General features: G+C 40.2%; 1 protein-coding gene and 1 long non-coding RNA gene across 12 annotated transcripts in view; one reads left to right on the top strand and one right to left on the bottom strand.

The window, feature by feature from the left end:
* Positions 1-22,926, top strand: part of NHSL1 (NHS like 1) — a 291,056-nt gene that overhangs the window by 217,660 nt on the left and 50,470 nt on the right. Inside the window, exon 1 of one of the 11 annotated variants that reach the window (XM_073627371.1) lies at positions 17,438-17,906. The exons of 9 other annotated variants lie outside the window; for them this stretch is intronic. In XM_073627371.1, coding sequence (XP_073483472.1) covers positions 17,849-17,906 — 58 coding nt within the window. In that variant the 5' untranslated portion in view covers positions 17,438-17,848. Of the gene's footprint in view, positions 1-17,437; positions 17,907-22,926 lie in introns of those variants that run through there. One more of the 11 variants, XM_073627373.1, reaches the window with a different exon arrangement.
* On the bottom strand, positions 2,378-22,769 carry LOC141140321 (uncharacterized). Its single transcript, XR_012243922.1, has 3 exons — positions 22,716-22,769; positions 4,039-4,291; positions 2,378-3,625 (listed from the first exon to the last, which is right to left on the bottom strand). It is a non-coding gene; the product is annotated as an uncharacterized lncRNA (long non-coding RNA).

Below are 22,926 nucleotides of genomic sequence, written 5' to 3'. Positions count from 1 at the left end.
TCCCCCCTCTACATTGTAAAGCGCTGCATAAACTGTTGGCGCTATATTAATCTTGAAAAATTATAATAATAATACGGTAAAAATCCATTCAGTGTGATGTATTGCCATTCTGAAAGAAACAGGTTGACCCTTCAGCGTATCACAACACACAGGCCCCAAAATAATTCAGGCACACTTTTTCATGCCTTGAGGATCCTTTTAACACATTGAATGTCAATGCATTACAAAACATGCTGTGAACAAGTTAGTAAGGTATTTCATTTAGTTTACAGCAAACTGGAGGAAAGTGATGTTGTTTTTTTTATTCTTTTCTCTTTGCATCAAACATTTTTATACTTTTATTTTTATTTTTTATTGTGAATAAACGTTAGTATTATCAGTAATCATGTAATTACTGTATGTTTTCAGGAGGTTAAACATTGAATAAAGTGCATGAAGGGAATACTGGCAGACTATAGGGTACAGATCACTATTACCTAGCAGATTTTCAATTTCTGCAGTACAGAACATGGCCTGTAGATGGCAGGAGTTCACTTCGCTACATTCCAACGTTTTCGATGGATCTATTTTAGGTGGTAAAAGCATGAATTAACTAGAGGCAATGTGATCTAGAAACTGTTGTATTACTGTTATGTCTCATTCAGTAGCAGTATAAAAAGCTTATTACTAATGTCATTACTCAGTATATGGTGTTTGTTTTTTCAAGTCTAAAGACCCAAGTGGTGAGCAAGCAGAGAATGATGTGATATGATATGCCAAGCGACACGTGATCCTTGAAAAGGATTGATGGGCTTTGTGCTGAAAACTCAACCTGTCTTCACACAATGTTTATAGGAAAGATGGTCAGAAAGTTTGGAGTTAAAGGGAAACTCCTTATTGGATAACTTAAGCTATTAGGGCCCTTTCACACTAATGCGCTTTTAATGTGTTCCCATTGACTTACATAGGATTTAATAGGGAATAGGTTTCATGCGCTTTTGTTGCCCAGGAAAAGCCTTAAAGATGCAAGTTCTGGAATAACTTCTTTAGGATATCTTCTTTAGGCTTTATACAAGTCTGAAAAAGGAATCTAAGTTATACACTATATTGTCAAAAGTATTGGGATGCCTGCCTTTACACACACATGAACTTTAATGGTATCCCAGTCTTATGCCCCGTACACACGGTTGGACATTCCGACAACAAAATCCTAGGATTTTTTCCGACGGATGTTGGCTCAAACTTGTCTTGCATACATACGGTCACACAAAGTTGTCGGAAAATCCGATCGTTCTGAACGCGGTGACGTAAAACACATATGTTGGGACTCTAAACGGGGCAGTAGCCAATAGCTTTCATCTCTTTATTTATTCTGAGCATGTGTGGCACTTTGTGCGTCAGATTTGTGTACACACGATCGGAAATTCCGACAACGGATTTTGTTGTCGGAAAATTTTATAGCCTGCTCTCAAACTTTGTGTGTCGGAAAATCCGATGGAAAATGTGTGATGGGGCCTACACACGGTCGGAATTTCCGACAACAAGGTCCTATCACACATTTTCTGTCGGAAAATCCGACCGTGTGTACGGGGCATAAGTCCGTAGGGTTCAATATTGAGTTGGCCCACCCTTTGCAGCTATAACAGCTTCAACTCTTCTGGGAAGGACGTCCACAAGGTTTAGGAGTGTGTCTATGGGAATGTTTAGCCACTCTTCCAGAAGTGAATTTGTGATGTCAGGCACTTTATGGACCTTGCTTTGTGCACTGGTGCGCAGTCATGTTGGAACAGGAAGGGGCCATCCCCACTCTGTTCTCAAAAAGTTGGCAGCATGAAATTGTCCAAAATGTCTTTGTATGCTGACTTAGTATGAAACAACCCCACACCATAATCCCCCCTCCGCCAAATGATTTGGACCAGTGCACAAAGCAAGGTCCATAAAGACATGGATGAGGTGAAGGAACTTGACTGGCCTGCACAGAGTCCTGACCTCAACCCAATAGAACACCTTTGGGATGAATTAGAGTAGAGATTGCGAGTGGGAATGACCATAGATGGATCGAAGTTCATCCCATCCCTGCTAAATCTATTGAATATTTATCCATATATGGCCCGGATTGCCTAGGTGATCCGAGCAGAAGTTCACACGCACCCCCAAGGTGTGTGAAGTCACAAGGCTTCACAACCGGCTTCCCTTAGTTGAGATGCCTGCACTAGAGACCCAAAGCCCAGTGAAGAACTGGCTCAGGTAAGGATGGCGCTGTATCCCTGGACAGGTAAGTGTCCTTATATTAAAAGTCAGCAGTTACAGTATTTGTAGCTGCTGACTTTAAATTTTTGGTGGGAAGACTGATGCTGCTCTTCAAGGACCAAAGATGTGCGGGATGGAGGCGGTCACATGATGATATGTAATGTTTATTATTTTTAATAATAAAGCAATTAAAGTTCACAAATTTAGTTTGCTGCCTTACTACTGTGTTTAAGGCTGCATTTGTATGGGAAAATCCAAGCAGCGAGAACCTACTGATAGCTGCAGCCTCTGATCCAGTACAGTTCAATGACCGGTTGTCGGCAGCCTGTCATTGAACTGTACTGTACGCAGCTTTTTTGTGATTGTTCACACAGCCAGCGATTATTGTGGCTGGATGCAGACAAACGACCATGGGTCCTTTCACCATTCTGTGTTACCTGCAGTCATATATACTGTACATTCACAGCTCTAAGTGCAAAATATTATAGTAGGGCACACTTTGCCCCAGTGTGTACATGCAGATCGAGCTGCCTTGGTGAAAGTTTGTACCACTCTCTGCTATGACAGTAAATTCCCATGAGTGATTAGGAACAGAGAGCTGATCCATGTGGCAGGAATCACAGGTGTATGTGAACAGCTGCGGCCAGGAAACATGCAAAGCAATGACAGGCTGACAGCGGCCATATCCGTCCATTGCTGTCTGAAAGCAACCGCATGTGGAGAGAATACCCATGGTTAGGAACAGATGACCAGCTTTGAATTGCATTCAGGGATGATCACATGTCCCCAAGCACAGGTGAGATCAGTCCATGTGCAGCTATACCTGGACAGATGTGGTTGATGTCAGCCTTACATTGCTTTGTACATGCTTCCCAGCAGCAGCTGCTCCTATACATCTGTGACTTCTGCAGCAAGATTCCGCTGTCTGTTCCTAATCGCCCCTTCCTAAACTATCCCTACAATAGGCAGAAGCAAAAGTTTTCTTACTACACCATTACCAAGACCTAAATTTTGCTTTTTACCGTGCCTCTCTGTTTTTCAATTTTTCCAGCTCTGAATAATTTGCTATTTATTTCCTAGCCATAATTCATATTTAAAGTCAAGGCATAAACATTTAGTTAAACTATGTAAGTAAGTAACTGTAGGATTGTAAATATGCTAACACAGCTTTAGAAGCCATCTGACATGCATGATAGAGAAGATGCCATGGCTTCATTCATTGGATGTATTAACAGTAACACAGCATATGTATTCCTTATCCCTTTTAATTAACTTTTTTGGTGTGCCCCTCCAGACACAGGGACAGTCAGTTCTCTTTCTTCACGCCGCAAGACAAGTGCTCTTTGTTGATTCTGTTGTCCTTGCTTTGGCACAAATACCAGTAATGGAAAACATCCTAAAACACATGAGGAGCAGATGGTTAGCATACAATCACATAGAATGATTAGGCAGTCAGAGAGGAGGTGAAAAGCTTTGTTGAAATAATGTATTTAATCACGGCGTGCTGGCTGTGATAGATGGCGCTCGCCAGTCACAAGACCTGAATGGCCTGCCCACCCTTTCAAAGCTTTTTATAATGTGCTGGAATCTTGACCTGCCAGGCCTGGCACATTCAGCTATATGTAAATTAACATTTGTTGAGGACAGGATTTCTTTCAATATATATATCTATCCTCTAAGTGCTCGTGGTTCTGTCTTATGCAAATGATTTATTAGCTCATCTTGTCATTGCGATCACAACATGCATTTAACACACACCTAGGGATGGGATCTAAATGCAATTCCTAAAATTTCATAAAAGCTTCACACCCTTTCAAATATTCCTTTAGTCCTTTTAAGTCTGCAGATTGCATTATAAGAATACTTGGTGATCCTGCCATGAAGACCCCTTTTCAGGCACTTGCAGTTGTGGGGTTGCAACTGTCTTCTGTGTTCTTGAGTTGTCACATGCTTTCATTATGGGGCTAGAGCGACCGGGTTTTACACACATTGCGCAAACATGGTCCACTGATGTCATGATTAGGAAGCCAGTCCAAAGCAATGATGTGCTACTAGGAAGTGACTGGAAAGCAAGACTTAGATTAAAAATTGGAAAAAAAAATAAACACAAGATTTAAATTGTTGCCACTATCAACCAATCATGTTTCATAATTTATTTTATGGACAGTCAGGGATTGCTGGCATCACACACTTTTTGTCCAGCATTCCTCGTAACATTACAAATTAAACACCCTAAAGGTGCCCTCCCATGTTATAAGAGATCAACTTCATTTGGCATAAAATTCTGTAAACTTTTATTCACAATGACCTAAAAAATGGGCATTGAATCTTTAAAATACATATATATATGCCACCAAAGACCAATGCAATATTACAAGGCAATTAATTCCAACCTCAGATGTAAATAATAGAGTATTGGTAACTGTAAGCGCACACACACAAGTCCATATATAACAGGAGATATAAAGGGCTGAGCAACATAGGAGACAGGCTTGAAGTTCAAGGGTTAAGTGGTAACCGGTAATGTAATGGTAAAGTAGGCTGGTAGACTAGGCGGCTGCTGTCCTCAGAGAGCTGGCTCTGTGATGGATGAGAGAGGGGTAGAGAAGGAAGCACCACCTGAGTGTAGTATTAACAAATGATGTTTAATGACACCAGGTAAAAATCCTGTAAGTGTGTTTTTACCTGGTGTCATTAAACATCATTTGTTAATACTACACTCAGGTGGCGCTTCCTTCTCTACCCCTCTCAAATGTAAATAATGGTTCATAATCTGCCCTCAATGCCCACACCCTCCAGCTATATTTTCTTCTATATGTATCTTTTTTTTTTTTACAAAAGGAATCCCCCTTCTCTTGCATGCTGTTGAAGTTGGGTTGACCCTGTTAGCAGATGCACAACGCATTTCATGGGTTCAGAACTTCTGTAAAACAATGAAGAGATTACAATAATAAGTCATAAATAAGTAAGATATCAGTTGCTTCACAAAGAGAAAACAGAAGTAGGAAGGATACTAAGTAAAATAAGCCAATTCCACCCCAGCCCTTGGACTCAAGGTGAAGGGCCTCTTAATTCGCAATCATGGACAGATTTTCAGTAGGGATCAAGCAGCTACCAAAATATTTTCCATGGCAGTACCTCTGCAGTACGGGAATGGGGAAGAAGGGTCAGTTGAGGGTGGTGACTCCCAACCACAAATGTAAACTAGGCCTTCAACTAATAAACTTATTTGGTTTGAACAGTACTGGTTGCTATCAGTTACTGCACTTTTCCATGGTCATTGCTCATTGTTCTACCTTATTAAGTAAGCATGTTTGTATGAATGAGCTTCATTATTTATAGCAGAAATAAACCTCTTCCCTACTATATAGGTCTGAGTTGTTTAGAAATGGTATATCTTGGGACAGAGGAGCTAAAACCTTATTGATTTCTTGTTTCGAAAGGTTGAAAGTTCATTCGCACTGATTGCATCATTGATTTTTTCCACCAATTTGATTCAAACAAGACATTCCTAGGATTAAACTCTTCTTGTTGATGTCAGCTCTCCCACAGTGAATTCATTTGTATCTCCGGCTTTTATAAAAATTTGCACTTTGTTTAATAGCACAGAAACAAAATTGAGAGTGCGTCATTGTCTTTAAGAGCCAGTGAGAAATGCATTGTTATTAGTAACTAAGAAAGCTTGCAATCACAAGGTATAACAGGGCAAACATTTGAAACATCCAGTGTTATCACAGTTAAAGAATAAACTGTATTTTCTTGTACCTGATGTCTTCTTGTCTCATTGGTGCATTTATAAAAAAGAATACTCTCCTCCTGCATTAGCCCTGCTGTATTCTGGACTTGTAACAGTAGGTGCAAAGCTCCTCCTTATTGCGTGCTATGACATGATGGCGCATAGACTCACATCAGCTATGACGTTTCCCAGTATGGTCCTGAAGCCTTGTCCTTCTATGTCAGGGATATGCAATTAGCGGACCTCCAGCTGTTGCAGAACTACAAGTCCCATGAGGCATAGCAAGACTCTGACAGCCACAAGCATGACACCCAGAGGCATGATGGGACTTGTAGTTTTGCAACAGCTGGAGGTCCACTAATTGCATATCCCTGTTCTATGTGATCATGCAATAAAGAAAAGCTTTGCACTTAGAAACAAGCTTGTGGGTGTGCTGAAGACATATCTTATTCATGTCAACCACTGAGACCATTCGGGAGTCAATGCAGCACCCTTTTGACCAGATGTCTCAAACTGGTGGCCCTCCAGCTGTTGTGGAACTACAAGTCCCATCAAGCCTCTGCCTGAGGGAGTCATGCTTGTAACTGTCAGCCTTGCAATGCCTCATGGGACTTATAGTTTGGCAACAGCTGGAGGGCCGCCAGTTTAAGATCCCTGCTTTTGACCACATGGTTGGCTCCGGTATAGTGTGCAAAAAAAAAAAATCTACTCCTTGTAGCAGTATGTGGTGCAGGACCATTGGTGACATATGCAGATTAGGGTTTTAGGCTAAAATCATCCTTTGCAGTTTGTTGAATATGTAACAAATGAGGATCTAGTTGTTGGAGTGGGTGATAGATTTGGGCTGATGAATGTAGGGTGTATGATGAGTACAGTAATCCTTAATTAGATTTAGTCTTCCAAATGAAAAATAGTAAATACAGATGTTGAGCAAAGGTGAATCTGGCTCAAACATGCAGGTGATTCTACTTGGGGAATGTGTTTTTATAAAGGTTGAGGATGTTGTGAGACACATTTGTCAGCAACAAAGTCACGAAGATCAGGAAGCTAATCATTTGATGCTTTCTAAAGTTGCCCATGAATTACCTTCTTTGTGTAGCCTTCTAGGAAATCATACTACCTACAGACTTTAAGTCCATGTATAGTTAAATGGTGTTCTTCTAAAATGCTCTCACCCTCCTCTGTAAATGCCATCCCGTATTTTCTACTTACATTCCCAAAGAGTGAAGAAATCCTCTTATTTGCCCCTGTGACATCATCACAAGATCCACCAAAAACCCAAGAGGCAGGATGCAAAAGGGCACCCTGCGTCACTTCCTCCAGGATGGAGGGCTCCCTTTTGGATTATATTTGCTGTGCTGATTGGCAAGGAGATTAGCAAGAAGAGTGACAATGCTGATAACCCTATGTAAGTAATAATGAGTAATAATGCTGCTGCACAGGGTGACAACTGCACGTCAAATGGCATGGTCACCCTGCAGAAAAAAGCCCTTTAAGTAGAAAGGATCACCTGGTATTTAATAAGAAAACAAAGGAGCTTGAGCAACTTAAACAGGAACTCAAAAGGGAATTTTCCTCCTGCAACATCCCCATATCATCTACAATCTAAAAAATGGGATTTTTTATTTTCTTTGCTTGTTTATATTTCTTTAAATTTCTCTTACTGGGGCCCCAACCCCTGCCACCATTATCGCCTAGGCGAGAATGACATATATTAGTTCCCACAGCTTCCTGAGACATGCATGTCACATATCACAGAAGCTGCATGAGCAGTAACCGGTGTGTGAGCCTGGTGCACATCATCAGGGACCAGCTGCCTGAACGCCGAAAGAGCAACCCAGGCTCCCAGTGCCATCAGAGGGAAAGATGATGGCGTGGAACCCAGGGTTTGGCAGGGGACCGCAGCAGAACAACGCTGAATTGGCTGGACAGGTGAATTGAATGTGAATTGAGGGCAGCCCTTGATAATCCTGGGGGGATTGTGAGACCAAAGTTCCTCTTTAAATTTGACAACTTTGTATTTTATTAACCACTTGCTTACTGGGCACCTAAACCCCTCTCCTGCTTAGACCAATTTTCAGCTTTTAGCGCTGTCACTCTTTGAACGACAATTGCGCGGTCATACAACACTGTACCCAAATGAAATTTTTGTCATTTTTTTTCCCCACAAATAGAGCTTTCTTTTGGTGGTATTTGATCACCTCTGGGTTTTTTATTTTTTGTAAAAAAAATTAAAAAAGTCCGAACATTTTAAAAAAAAATATACAAAACCATTTTATATTTTGTTAATAAAATTTGCAAACAGGTCAATTTTCTCCTTCATTGATGTACGCTGATGAGGCTGCACTGATGGGCACTGATAGGCTGCATTGATTGGCACTGATAAAGCGGCACTGATGGGCACTAATAGGCAGCACTGGTGGGCACTGATAGGTGGCTCTGATGGGCGGCACTGAAGGGCATTGATAGGTGGCACTGAAGGGCACTAATAGGTGGCACTGATAGCTGGCACTGATGGGCATTGATAGGTGGCAGTGATGGACACTGATGGGTGGAAGTGATGGGCACTGATCGGCACTGGTGACACTGATAGGCAGCACTGATAGGTGGCACTGATGAGGCACTGATTGGCTCCACTGGTGGGAATTGATAGGTGGCACCGATTGCTGGCACTGTTATGCACTGGTGGGCACTGATTCATGGCACTGGCAGGTGGCACTGGAAGGTGGTACTGGTTGGCACAAATGAGGCGGCTTCGCCTCTTCCTCTTTGGGACCGATGTCCCTTGCACAGAAGCTGTCAGCGTGAGGAGAAAAAAAAAAAACTATTGCCGATCTTCTGTTTACATCACCTGATCAGCTGTCATTGGCTGACAGCTGATCACGTGGTAAGGGGCCGGGATCAACCCCTTACTCCGATCTGCGATCACCCGAGTTTCATTGACTCGGTGATCACACCGCGCGCCCTGCAGGGGGGGGGCGTGCAAAGGGGAGGACCTCTATTGACGGCCTCCCGGCAAAGTAGGTCCATGCTGTAGACGTCATTCAGCTATAGATCTGAGGGGGTTAAAGGCACGTTGGTATGCTGATTTTTTACGATTTGCCTATGGTTATTCTTTAAAATGGCTGTATCTAGAAGATTAGGACCAATCTAATTTTAGTAGGCACTTGTTTCTGATTAAAAAACAAAGGAAAAATTTCAACCAGTCTGCAACAAACCGAATTGTCCTGTCTAATGTTTCACATTAAAACCAGGGGTTTAGTTTGCACAAGTTTGCAAATATATGTGTAAGCTGCAGGGCCACTTCACGGCACCCCAGTGTACTGCAGTCCTGGCTTTATAAATGTAGCCCACCCCTCCTTAAAGGTATAGGATCGCACTGGACACACATCTATAGCACAATGGCAGTGAAGGTATCCAGTGTGTTCCCTCCCCAATTCACCAACAGTACATAAAAATGGCAACCACCCTAATCTATAACGTGCCTTTACAGGAAGGAGCACATGGAAGGGCGACTCATGTCTGGTTAACTACTTCCAATTGAAACACTTGTTTTTTTTTCAGAAAGACCTTTAACTTCTATGTCTAGCACATGAGTGGTCACAGACTGGCAGATATCTGATGCATAGACTGTAAAAAAGGCAGCACCTTTATCTTTTGGTTATCTTTGATTACAGGTTAAATTTGATGATACATTTCCACTCTGAGTGATTGAACTTTCTTTCAACCTTGGTGCTGCAAACTTATTTGTTGCAATCATTTGCATCAAGGGTACTGTCACGTTATCATCTGAGTGTTTTGAATTGGCATCAGTTGGCTTTTATCTAATGATAATGGGTTCTTTTACCTGTACTTTATGTGGCATTTCACATGTCCCTTGTATTTGCTTATCTGTTTGCTAGGAAGACATATTCTTTTCCCATATCTGGTTCTGTGCGCCATTTTCTGTTTATTCAGTGCTGAATTACACCTTGTCTAGCCATAATCACGGATTTAATATTTACTGAAAACATCTTTATTGTTCATATTCTAACAGTTTAATAGTGCAGTGCAATACATGGTTGTATTGTTTTAAATGCACAAATATACTGGCTCTGACATTTAAAGGACACATAACCTTTCCTGCTGCCTGTGTTAATTAAATGCTTCTCAGATCAAATTGGGACACAATGTGATTTTCATCTATGACGTGACTACTCTGTGCCTGCCTGTGTATAATCAATTAAGATATGCAATGGCACAAACACTATGTTTCAAATGATGGTGTGCATCAGTGATGCTTCATATCAAGATATACCTTATGCTATATGTCAGGTCTGCTATCGTCATTATAACTGGTCAATAGGGGCTGGAAAAACTGGCGCCAATTCCACTTTCTTTAAAGCTGATTATAGATCTATTTAAATGTGTTCTTTTTTTTTTTTTTTTAATAATTTTTATTGAAAGTTTGCAATTTTACAAGAATTGAATCCAAAAACATCACGAAAAATTGCACAAAGTGCAGCAGGAAGGGTTGTAATGTCCCCATACTGGTACTAAATATACATAGAAACATACAAGACTTCAATAGTCCATGAGTCCATAGGCAGAGGAGTTGCATATAAAAGGGCGGTAGATATGTGTTAATTTTTTTAATTTGAAAGAAGTTAATTATTAAACCTCATGCACACTGGGCGTTTTTTCTGTTGCTCCTAGGGCTGTCTGGCATTTTATTTCCCTGCCCTAAAAAAACCCTGTATATTAGCCTATGTGTCCATGCACACATAGGCCTTTAGAGGTGTTTAGAGGCAGAAAAAAACCTCATAGTGTGCGTCCAGGAGCAGCAAAGTTTTGGCAGAAAAAACGCTTGATGCGCCTAAACACATGAAAATCTAATCATCTAAGTGCTAGGCGCATTTAGCACTTGAACGGTAATTCATTTCAACGGCCAAAATAAATTATTATTCTGGTCAATGAAATGAATTACTGTCGTAGGTCGGGTTCACACCTATGTATTTTTTAGTGCATTTTCAGTTTTGCCGAGACACACTACAGTCCATTTAACATGGTTTCCTATGGGTCATGTTCAGATCTGTGCATTTTATGGAAAGGGACTTTTTTCCGGTTTTTGGTTCCATAGACTTCAACGGATCAAAAACATGTACTGAAAAACGCAAAACGCACTTGGAATATGCAATCTGCAACCTGCATTGGTGTGAACCAGGCCTAAGTACTTAACGCGCCTAAACGCGTCACACAAATTTATAATTGTCCAGTGTTTTTTCTGCCAAAACGCTGCTGCCAGGAGGAAAGGAGTCTGGCCTTAGTGAAAAAAAAATATATTTCTATATAGTATTATAGTATTATATTGTGTTGATTTGTCTATAGTTTAACAGTTAGAATTTTCCATCCATGTGCTCTAAATCATGTACCAGCGTGTTCCTGTGCTAGCCTTAAAATTGATCACTGTGTCCCTGATGAGTCTCTTGGACTCTCTTGAATCTGAGGTCCAGGCTGTACACAGGGACACTACTTACCTGGGCAGTAAAACTGAAAAGGGGTTAGGTCTTACTTTCAGATTTCTCTTCTTCATCCACACTATACAGCATAGAGCAATTCTGCCGATGGCTATTGTATTCTGACAGCCAACATTCGCGGCTGTCAGAATATCTGAACAGTGACTGCATGTGCAGACAACACCAAACACTCCACTCCAGGATATCCACCCTTTGCCCTGCTGACTGATTAATGCTGGCCCCAGACAATCCGTGATCCATACACAATATACCAAAAAAACTAAAGAGAAGGGGCTCTACTTCTGAAAGGCCAGGATAAAGTTTAATGGATATAGTTCAGTACAAGGTTAATCCAACCTATGGCTCAAATTATGGCAGATTAAGGAGGAATCAGCTGAAATTCAAGTTGTCTACACTGCCATGATTGTACAATATCCTTTAGAGCTACCAAAACTATATAATACGAGGGTCTGCCTTAACAGTTTTTTCAGTTTCAGGCAAATTTATTCAGACAGGCCCTTGTGCTACATGGTTGGTGGTAGAGATAATGGAAATTGTACGGTTAAGGGGCATACACACGGGCCGAATATCGGGTGGATATCGGCAGGTTCAGTAGAAACCGGCCCCAATTCGGCAGCCGGTCCAACAGAAGGCGGCCGACAGCTGGCGGCCAGCTTCTACCAAAGGGGCATGACCGAAAAAAGTCTGCCAATCGGCATCTGATCAGCACTCAGAACACAATAGCTCAGCAGGGGACAGCGCTGTACAAACATCAGATTGTTAGTACAGGATCTCCTCCCAAGCTCTTTTGTTTTTTTTTCATTCAGCTTGGACGAAAAAAAAAAAAAACGATAGTGTGTACCAGGCTTTGGATTGTAACATGTGTGGTCAGCATGTGGCTCTTTTTACACCTGTGTGTTCTAGGTTCATTATTGGTATGGAACTTTGGACATTTTAGGAATCAACCATTATCATTTGCTGGCAACATAAGAGTGCTATTGTTACCTTAATTTGTACTCCAGGTGAGATTCAATGGGAAAACATTAATGTAGAAAATCCTTAATAAATTCTAAATAGTGCCAAATAGTTATTGATTTTTCTTATTTCAGATTTAGTAATTGGTGACTCGTGGCTGTTGATAAAGACATATATTTTCCGAGTCACACTCAGTATCTCCTAGCAGAGCAATGGAACTACTGTATATCTTTATTGCCATAGTGAACAGACAAGAAGCCTTTTGGTTTGGTTTGGTTTGCATGTGCTTCCTGATAACTAATTCAGTTCTCCTTTATCACTCACTCCCTTTCAGTGCTGCTTTTGTGATTTGTCAATTGTCAGAGGCATGGATACTCACAGAATGAATATAAACAGGGGGGATGTGATATGAAAGAGGCTTTTGTGAACCTCTGACATTAGTGATAAGGGCCAGCTGAATCCAGAGAATATTTGTGTAGCTGCCATACACATGCAGGTTAAACCTTCTGAGGAGTCTCCTTCTCACTGACATGTGGTCATCTGAGTATTGATAAAACTGTCCAGAATTCATGTCAGGCAGGGAATGATATAAACGATTGTCCGGGAGTTGTACCCATTGCCTGATGGCCATGTGGAAAAACACATTTTCCATTTGTATACACAAAGCTGGAGCAATCCAAACCCATACATGTGACAACTATGTACACAGAAGGACTAAGTTGCATCGGTCCTACAGTTATTCTGCATGTCTATCTTACAGTGCATCTAAACCCAAGACAATATATATATAGTGAAACCTACCAGTCCTTAAATGTAGCTGCATTCATTTTCTTTTTTTTCCCATTTTATTTCCACCTGGTGATCCTGTCAATAACACACTTTTTGTCCTAGAGTGACAACACTCACTGTACTATATCTATGAAGGAGCAATGTTGTCATCTTAGGACAGGATTAAGCAGGCCATAGATGATGAGATTTTCTGTTTTGCAGCCACGGGTTGCAGGGAAGAAAATCGCTCAATTCCCCTATCGACATAGTCAATGTTGATGGGGGAATCCCTGCCACAGAGCTATTGTGTTCTCTGGGCGGGGGGAGCCTTCCCTGCTGGGAGAACACAGTGATTATTGCTAGAGGCTATAACCACTGGCAATAATCGCGTGCTGGAAATTCAACATGCTGGTTGTACCCAAGTGGATCAACAGATCAGCCTGCTCATAGATGGATTGAATATCGGCCGGTCCATGCTGAACCAGCTGAGATTCGATCCATCTATATCTATGGCCAGCTTTACAATATCTTCCCCCCTTTCTTTTCTTCATAACATAGAAGGGAGGCATTCTGAAGTCCTCAGAGATTGTTCAGAACTACCTGATAAGAGCAGCACAGGCGGAATGCACAGAGATTATAGCTGATAAGATTTCTGGCAGGATCAGCGGATTTTTTTGCACCTATTGAACAGATTCAAAAGAAATATGAAAAATATGGTCTACATACACTTTAGGAAATTGCCTTTCCTTAAGGTGTATATGCAAATTTTCTACAAAAGTTGGCTCATTTGAGATCTGCATTTTTGTGGACTATGTTTCATGTTTGATAAGTATTCATTCAGATATCCCTACGATGAAAGATACAATTGTCATGTATATGCTACTCTCAAGTAATCTTCTATTTTCCCTTGACTATGGAAGGCCAAATCTGTTACAGTTCAGGACACTTGCTGCTGGAAAAAAGATATATCAGACTCATCTGAAGATGAATGGGCAGCTATAAACATTTAGATGGAAGGAGTCGGCCACTATTTATTGAGGCATGAATAGGAAATAATATTGGCTGCCTGCATGCTGTACTCATATGTTACATGCAAACATTAAAGCTTTGCCTTGTTTAGTTTAGTTGGATATGCATATATAATGAACATGCTATAGCGGTCATCATATACTACTACATAACTTATTATACATTTAAATTTTTTTTGTTTTAAGATTGCGTTCTACTTAGGTTGTTTGTCATTTTTTACAGTTATTGTCCGTTTTTCGCTGAGCACTTGAGGTGTGGTAGCATATAGCAACCTGCTGAATGTACTAGCTGCACTGTTGCTGGGTCGATTGTCATTTCACATAGGCAGGCTGCAGGCATCCAGTGTGAGTGATTATGGAAGTGTCTGCCCCAGATGGCTGCACTGAGCAGGTCAACTGGAAATGTGACTGTAGGAGAGGGGTGATGGGTGGGAGATGAGATAATGTGTGTGACATTATCAATGCTACCAGGCAAAGGCATCATTAAAAATGCATGTGTTGTCTCCACACTAGTGCAAGGGAGCTTAGAGTGGATGGACTATAGAGAAAAGGGAATGGTCGTCCATTGGTCTCAGAAATTCTCCAACGTGTTGGAAAATCTCTGCATTTGATAACAAACATTTAAAATGTTAACAAATGCACATACTTGTATACAGTATGCTCTGGAGTTAACCCACTTCACTATTGCATGTTCCAGTTCAAATGCAGCACTTGCAACTACAGTGCTATGTATGGCAGTACATAGCAGGTTTTGTCTCAAAATCATATGTTTATTTGTCTAATGCATGTGGGTAGCTTAGGGCTAGCCATAAACAAGCAAAGAGTGTTAGGAAACATGCAGTTTTACATGAAATACACTTCTCAGAAAAATCGTAAAAAGATTGGATTTTTTTAAGTGAATGTCCAATAAGCCTGCAAAAAAAAAAAAGGAATGCGATACTAATGGTGAGATAAGGGTTGCTGCACACCCCAATTGAAATGTAATTTGGAAAGGTTTCCCCAAAGGGTTTTATATTGCAGCAGAAAATTCAAAAATAGATTAAAAAAGTATACATTTATTGAAAAAAAAGTCACATACAAAGACATTGATTATATTAAAACATGAGCTCTGTAAGTGAGGCTATTACAGGTATATCATAATACAGCCATAAACATAGCATGATATAGGTATATATAGTCATACTGGAGAGCCCCGATGCATTTTGACCAAGCACGGCCTCTTGTAGGCCCTTTCTCCAGCCCTTTTAGCATTGCCCCCTTCATTTTTGTAGCGGGGCAGGAGTTCTTGCTACGTCGCCTGGATCCTTAAGCAACTTTTTAGGCACAGCACTTTGGAGCTATTTCTACAGTCGTTAGGTTATGATTCTTGAATTATATTTACCACTATGTGTTAATACCAATATATATTGTTGTCTGACTTTGAAATGTGTTTATTTGTACAATATATTTCCCTTTAGAGTTTTCACTCATTCCCCCAGAAGAAGGCCTTTACTGTTAATGGTCGAATCACGTCGGCGCTCTCCGGTATGACTATATATACACCTATATCTTGCTATGTTCACGGCTGTATTATGATATACCTGTAATCGCTTACAGAGCTGTAATCGCTTACAGAGCTCATGTTTCATTATAATCAATGTCTTTGTATGTGACTATTTTTTTTCAATAAATTTATACTTTTTTAAATCTATTTTGGAATTTTCTGCTGCAATACAAAACCCCTTTGGGAAGCCTTTCCAAATTACAGTCCAATAGGCCTGCATTTTTTTTAATGTTTTTTTCCATTTTTGTCTGAGGAAAGATCTATGTTTTATTCCAAGCATATTTATCACTAGTGTCTGACTCTCTACTTCTGTTGGAAGTATTTTCTGAGCATCTACATTTTTTTCTGTAAAATAATACTTTCTATTGTGATATGTTCACCTATCTAATTTTCGAACTTTAAATGATAACTTGCAATTTCCATGCGCATTTCCTTTACCTTTAAACGCAGTTTGAAATTTACTGGCACGGTTGCATGTGTATTCTTAAAATCTTTGTAGTGGAAAAGATTGGAACTATCTAAAGAAGAACATTTTCAAATCTAGAGAGCCTGCACATCACAAAATAGATGGTGTTTGATAAAGAAAGAAAAGCCTCACTTGTCCCACCATGTCTAGCTATGCACCAAGAAACTTGCACTTGTCAGAATGGGTCTACTTGGTTGACCTTGTGCCCCCTCGTTGTCTGGGAATCCATTGCTTCCCAACTGTTTGAGTGACACATGCATTGCAGCCCAGCTACCAGCAAACTCATGTAAATAATCAGCTTCTTCTCATAGCACATGGGGCTCTTTTTTTTATTGTTTTTTTAATTCAAATATTCTTTTTTTCTAATTATACATACAAACAGATAGTATATCAAATAAGTTCATTAAGTATCTAAACTTAATAAATGATATATAAGAAAAGGAAAGAAAAAACAAAACAAAACAAAGACAAAAAAAAAAAGAAAATAACAAAAACATAAACAGAACAACCCTTTTTGTTTAAATTGTTGTTAAGTTTGCTCCCTTATTCCTCGAAATTGCAGCTTCACCTTGGGTCAATATTCCAAAAAATAATAAGTGTTGTGAAATGTATTATGACAACTTTAAAAACGCTTATCTGCTTATAACTGTAATACAAATAAGCAGCTACAAACGTGTTCTGTTTCACAAAGAGATGGAAAAGACCAAACCATATAGCCAGAAGGTACAGTGGTAATTTAATATAGTATAAGTTTAATAAACACTGTAAAATTTAGATCTTGCTTGCAGCGTTTGTACCATTGTATGTAGATAGAGTTTATGTTGGTGGAATTCGTTAATTAAATGGGGCGTCTGTTAATAAATAGGGAGAGGCTCTTCCTTTTTTTTGCTTGAGTCTGAACGTGAGAATTATGAATTAAAAGTCCATTGTATTTAAATAAGGTTTACTTAGCTCAACTTGCATGACTATTATGCAAACAACTATAGATTGCCAACAACAGCCAAAAAAACAAAAGCAGTTCAAACAATACCTTTGTGGCCAGGTAAGTGTGGACATAAATAGACAGAAAAATAATCATCTTTTAACAGCCCCACTGAGCAAAGTGCTTCTCATTGGTTTCGGTGGCAGGGTTTCAGGGAGGTGGGGGCGTTTGAATAACAATAGCTGAAAGCCAATACTGCCCCTTTCAGAGTGCTGAGCCTTGCACTGTAGCTTAGGAACTTCAACAGAGAACAGAGCAAACAGGCAGATCTGGGGATGGTAGGGAGGTGGGGGAAGAGGAAGAGAAATGACAATCTTCTACAAGACAGAAAAAAGAAGTCTTCAGTGAAGATGCAATGAGGCAGAAAGTCTGAAGTGAGCTAGTACATGGGTCACATCTTCACATCCAGGCATCTTCTCAGCGCATCTGCTCTTTTGGCTTGGAGATTAAACCATGGAAGAGGGATTTCAGGGTCAAGGCTTAGCAGGAATCTTTATACTGTAGTGTTATAACAGAACCAAGAAGTTGCCAGGAAGAATCATCAGAAGACGCTTGTGGACACCAGACCTTGGCAAACCTGCATGTTTTCTATGGCCTTATAACTTGGAAACTGAAACTCATTGGAAATGGTGGTGTTTATCAATACAAAGCTGAAATCTCTCATTAGCCTCTTCAAGAAAAAGAGTAAGTAGTTAGAAAAACGCAGCAATTGCTCTTTATTCCATATGTGATTTTTTTTTTAAATGTGATATTGCCTAGCATGCCAGAGCCTAATACTATTTGTATACTTTGTGTTGAATTACTGCTTGGCAATGCAGATCTGCAGGAGTTGCTGTCATGTGTTTGCGTACAAGCACTCCTCCACCTTGCGCTTTCTTGGCATACAGTCTTTTTCCCAGGATGCACATGCCTTTGTTAAACTCTTTGAGCTAACGTTCTGTTGTTTCAACTTACAATGTTATGGCTATTCTTTTGAAATCTGGAGAGTTCCTAAGAAAAAAAACCTTTTCTGGCTCTCAGAGTTCTTTGTGTTTGCTGTTGCAGACATTTTTTTATGTGTTGTTAGGATAGGCATTGCTATATTTGTAGAATAGGACAACAGTTTCTTTTATACCGAGCTTTACATGAACAGAGTTTTGACAGTTACCCTGGTAAATATCAAGGTCAAAGCCTTGTACTATTGTTTATTCTGTATAGATAATTGCAGACCTTTACTGAATTCAATGTAAAGTATTGAGTAGTGGTTTAATACATTGATAATAGAGGATGTTTTTTTTTTTTTTTTCTCAGCGTCTACGGAATTGTGTAGTTTCTGCAGTACAGATAACTAATAGCTGTAATTAATTTGCAGGCTTTCCCCGATCCTCTCAACATGCCTAGGAAAAGCTTTGTTGAATTCGGATTTGTACTGCAGCTTACACCAGCTCTGTTTTGAGAGCTAGCCTTAGCACAAGTTATTGAACAATAGAGTGGGAGCAGCATGCCATTGAAAGCTTTACAGAGAGCGGAGCATGCACTTGCTAAGAGACTTGTCATTGATGTAACATTAATTGGTCTAAAAATTACTAAAATGCAATAATTAGCAATATTTTTAAGTGATTGTTCTTCCCAATTGTATAATTTAGTATTGCTTTAAGCAATAGAAATCACAAATGTAATGGTAAAGGTTGCCATAGTGATGTGCATGGCGTTTCTGCGATGATAAGCACTTTAACCTTTGGATTCAAAGGGTAAGAGCCACCCTGAAGAGAGCATCTAGTGTACTGGCTTCATTGTGCCAACACTGACATATCTCTGCAACCTTGCTTATGCTTACATGGGCTATGGAGGTACTCATTGTGGTTCTGGTTAGTAGCGCATGATACATTTCCTCAGTAGTAGCTATAGATGAAGATATAGCTGCTTCTCTGGAATGATCTCTTTACATATTCAAGCTGCAAAACATAGGGGTGTAGTTTACTGACACAGCTGTGTCTAACAACTCACCTATGATGGACCAAAAATTTTGATGCCTTAGGATTTACTCCATGAGCCTGTCCAGCTATAAAGGGCACATATTAATGATGATTAAAATTTTCCAGTTTTTTTCAGCTTCCGTGCAATGTTAAACATTTGAATTTAAATGTTGACCAATACTACATAGCAGCATACAATACTAGGGTTGCTCTACTAGTCTGACAAAATCTAGAAATTACATCTATATGTAATCTCTGCAGAACCTCAAGGCGGACCTAAGGAGTCCATCGCCCAGGTTGGAGTTTTACCGCCATCATTTTTTCTCTTTCAGGATAAGGTCAGCACCACAAGTGCATAAACCTTTGACCATTAAAGTGCTTGAGTTTGTTCAATGGATTCCTCTTTATAAAAACATTTGTTTTGCAGTTAATCTTTCCTACCACCATCACTTAACTATGGGTCTCTTAGGTAAAAGGAATAATAAACATGAATAAAACAAGTAGTGAATGTCCAGAGGCTGTTTAGGCCTCCTGTGGTTTTAGTAGTCGGAGTTTTGTCTGTGCTGATCCCTTTGTTGTTGTTGGCTAATTGATAATTTGCTTCTATATCCTAATGATTAACCTTTATCTCTTTTAATGATAAACAATTAAAGCTTCTTCTCTTTGAACTTACTTTTGTTTCCATTTTATAACCAGCTTAACAATTATGGAGTTGCAAAACTTTTCAGCTATGTCGTAAAATATGGAGGAGCTTGTAACAAACACAATGCAAATCCTTTGGGTGCATGTCTCCTTATGAACAAACTCATTTGTTCACTGATAAAGCTTTTATTATTTTCCAGACGGTTTAATTCAGTCCAATGCTGATGTCCTTTACGTAATGCAATATGATAACCTCTATCTTTGTATCCATATGGCTACATGTTAGCACATATTGCCACTTGCTGTCTGCACCTGACACGTGTCCCTGGGGATGGTGTGGCTCCATTTCTTGCTGTGTATATCCATGGCAGCAGATTTCAGGCATGGCTTCGGGAAAGGATATTAGTGTTGTTACCTTGGCACCAGAGGAGGTGACAATTTTATGAGCAAATAAAACTAGTCTTCTTTCAGTGTGATGCTTTTTTCCCCATTTCATATCAGTTGTCTTATTGGAGAGAATGTTGTAGCAGATGGTATTGTTGGGCTTGAGAAATAATTTGGTATGATCACTTTACGGAGCTGTCACAGGAACATGTTAAGCCTTCAGTACATGACAGCTCAGTTTAAAATCTATCTTTGTTCTCTATAGTATATTAGCATAATGTGCTTGCTACTTTGTTGGCAAGGAAACTGCACATACTTCATTTTATACCAGAACAGTACTCTAGAAGGCTAAAGTTCTATTCACAATGCACTATCTACTAAATTAAGTTAAAACAAAGTTGTTTTTGTGACTGAGGATTGGTTTTAGAAATGGAGGCAATGGATGCTGGCACACTTCCATCCCTTAATCCTTTTAATCTTGGTTTTAGTGTGTAATTGCATTAATTATCCAGTTTCTTCCCAGTTAACCAGTTCATCAGCTTTTAGGATACCTTTATTGGGCCCAATTAATAAGACAAAAGTTAATATTCGTGGGGGGATCCTTAATTCTACTATCAAATCCTAGTACTAAAGCAACAGCTGTGCCTATTTAAAATGTATGTGAGGGCCAAAACATTTTTTACATTTTGAACAGAGCATGTAAGGGTTAAAACCTCTGCCCATTTCTTTTTCGCTACCTTTATACACTTGGGGATATTTCCCTTCCCAGAGATGCAGCAGAAAGTAAATCTGGCCATAGATGGTTTGAATCTCGGCCGGTTCTGCAGGGACCAGCCAACATTCTAACCATGTATGGGCAGGCTGATTGTACCCAAGTCTATCTATCAGTCGACGTGGGTACAACCAGCATGTCAGATTTTCCTGATGCGATTCTTGCCAGTGGCTATAGCTGCTAGCAATAACCACTGTGTTCTCCCAGCAGGGATATCTCCCCACACCCCCCTACCAGGAGAACCCAATAGCTTCCTGGTTGCAGGAAAGAAAATCATATCAACAGTGGACAGCTTTAAGCCCTGTACACATGGGCTGAATGTCAGGTGGCAATGGCCGGTTCAATAGAAACTGGCCGACATTCGTCCCGTGTGTACTGCAGCTGGTCTGGCTTCTGTTGAAGGGGCATAACCGAAAAAGGTCTGCTGATTGGCTCCCGGTTGGAGCTCTCAGCCAATGGTTGCGAGCGCTGACCAGAGTGTTCTGGCAGGGGGCTGTCCCCCTGTCAGAACACAATAGAACAGCAGGGGAGATTGCTGTGCTAACTTCGGATTGTTAGTACAGGGGCTCTGACCTGAGCCGTCAGCTTTTTTTCGTCCAGCCCCCTGGGTTGAACGAAAAAAAAACTAGCAGTATTTACTAGACTTAAGTAGATCTCCCAAAGTGATTGCAAGTTGCCTCTTAGGCAGGCCATACATAGTGCAAATTTCTTTCCTGCAACCACGGGTTGCAGGAAAGAACTTTGCGTGATCCCCCCATCAACACAGACAGTGCTGACAGGGGAATCCCTCCTGCCAAGCAATTGTCTGCTCCTGGCGGGGGGGGGAGTTGCAGGAGAACACAGAAATTCCGGCATGCTGGTTGTACCCAAGTTGATCGATCGATCAAATTGGTACATTCAGCCTGCCCATTAACGGTTTGAATCTTGGACAGTTATTGATGAATGTAAGGCCAGCCTTAGACACTTGTCCCCATTGGAGATTTCTCCTTTTTCCCCCTTCTTGTTTTGAGACAACTCTACAGTTTTAGATTTCCCATTTCTTTTTAGAGGACAATAGTCACCAGTTCAAAAACAGCAGTAAATCTCCACAATTGGGACACAGAGTGCAAAAAAAAAACATTAAAGAGAGTCTAACCCTTCCCCACGATACTGTAAATGGAAAAAAATGGTTTTACCTACAGATACACTTTAATTAGACAAAGTGCACAGAGAATTAACCCGTGGCATCCAATGAGAACTATTTCACTCACCAGGTTTCAGAAAATTGAAATCTAATTGCTAAGGACTACGGCACTGCCATAAAAAAAAGTCTGAAAATGTTGTTACCTGTAAGCTGTTATTTAGTGGTCCGATGTTAATGGAAACATTTTAGTATATTTATTACAGTTATGTTGTTTTGTGTTATTCATTTCAGTGATATAATTAAATGGTAACCTTGAAGCAGGGAACAGAAATGCTTACCTGGGCCATTCGTTTAAAAATTACCCATATGCCAAGGCCAAATCTTTGCCACAGCTCAGTTGACAGCTGTGCCATCTGCTTAAAGGAAAGAGTACCAGATGTTTGTTTACTTAACAGTTTATTCAAGCTGAATGCTGACTAGGGACATGGAAATGAAAAATCATTTTTAGGAATCCTAAAGTTATAGCACAAAACAAAAAAGACCCCAAAACTCTATATGCACACAATAGCAGATTATTATTGTGGCTTGTAAACTTCCCATAAATTGAACAATCTCACCTTCGTTCCATGGATGGATGTGATGCTTGAATGAGGATTGAGACATTCAGGGGTACACCTAAAAAACGATGGCATGTTTTTTCAATATCTGAAGTTCTAAATTACCACACACAGATATTTTCCAAATTGGAAACGTTTCTGTACAACTTGGCCAATCCTTCCCCACTACTTGAAGGTGCTCACCGCTCTAGCTCTGCTTCAGTCCATTAGA

The sequence above is a fragment of the Aquarana catesbeiana genome, linkage group LG04 (assembly GCF_042186555.1).
Source record: "Aquarana catesbeiana isolate 2022-GZ linkage group LG04, ASM4218655v1, whole genome shotgun sequence".
Taxonomy (NCBI): domain Eukaryota; kingdom Metazoa; phylum Chordata; class Amphibia; order Anura; family Ranidae; genus Aquarana; species Aquarana catesbeiana.
Note: the sequence above shows the minus strand (reverse complement) of the source record. Positions and strands in the feature narration are given on the sequence as shown.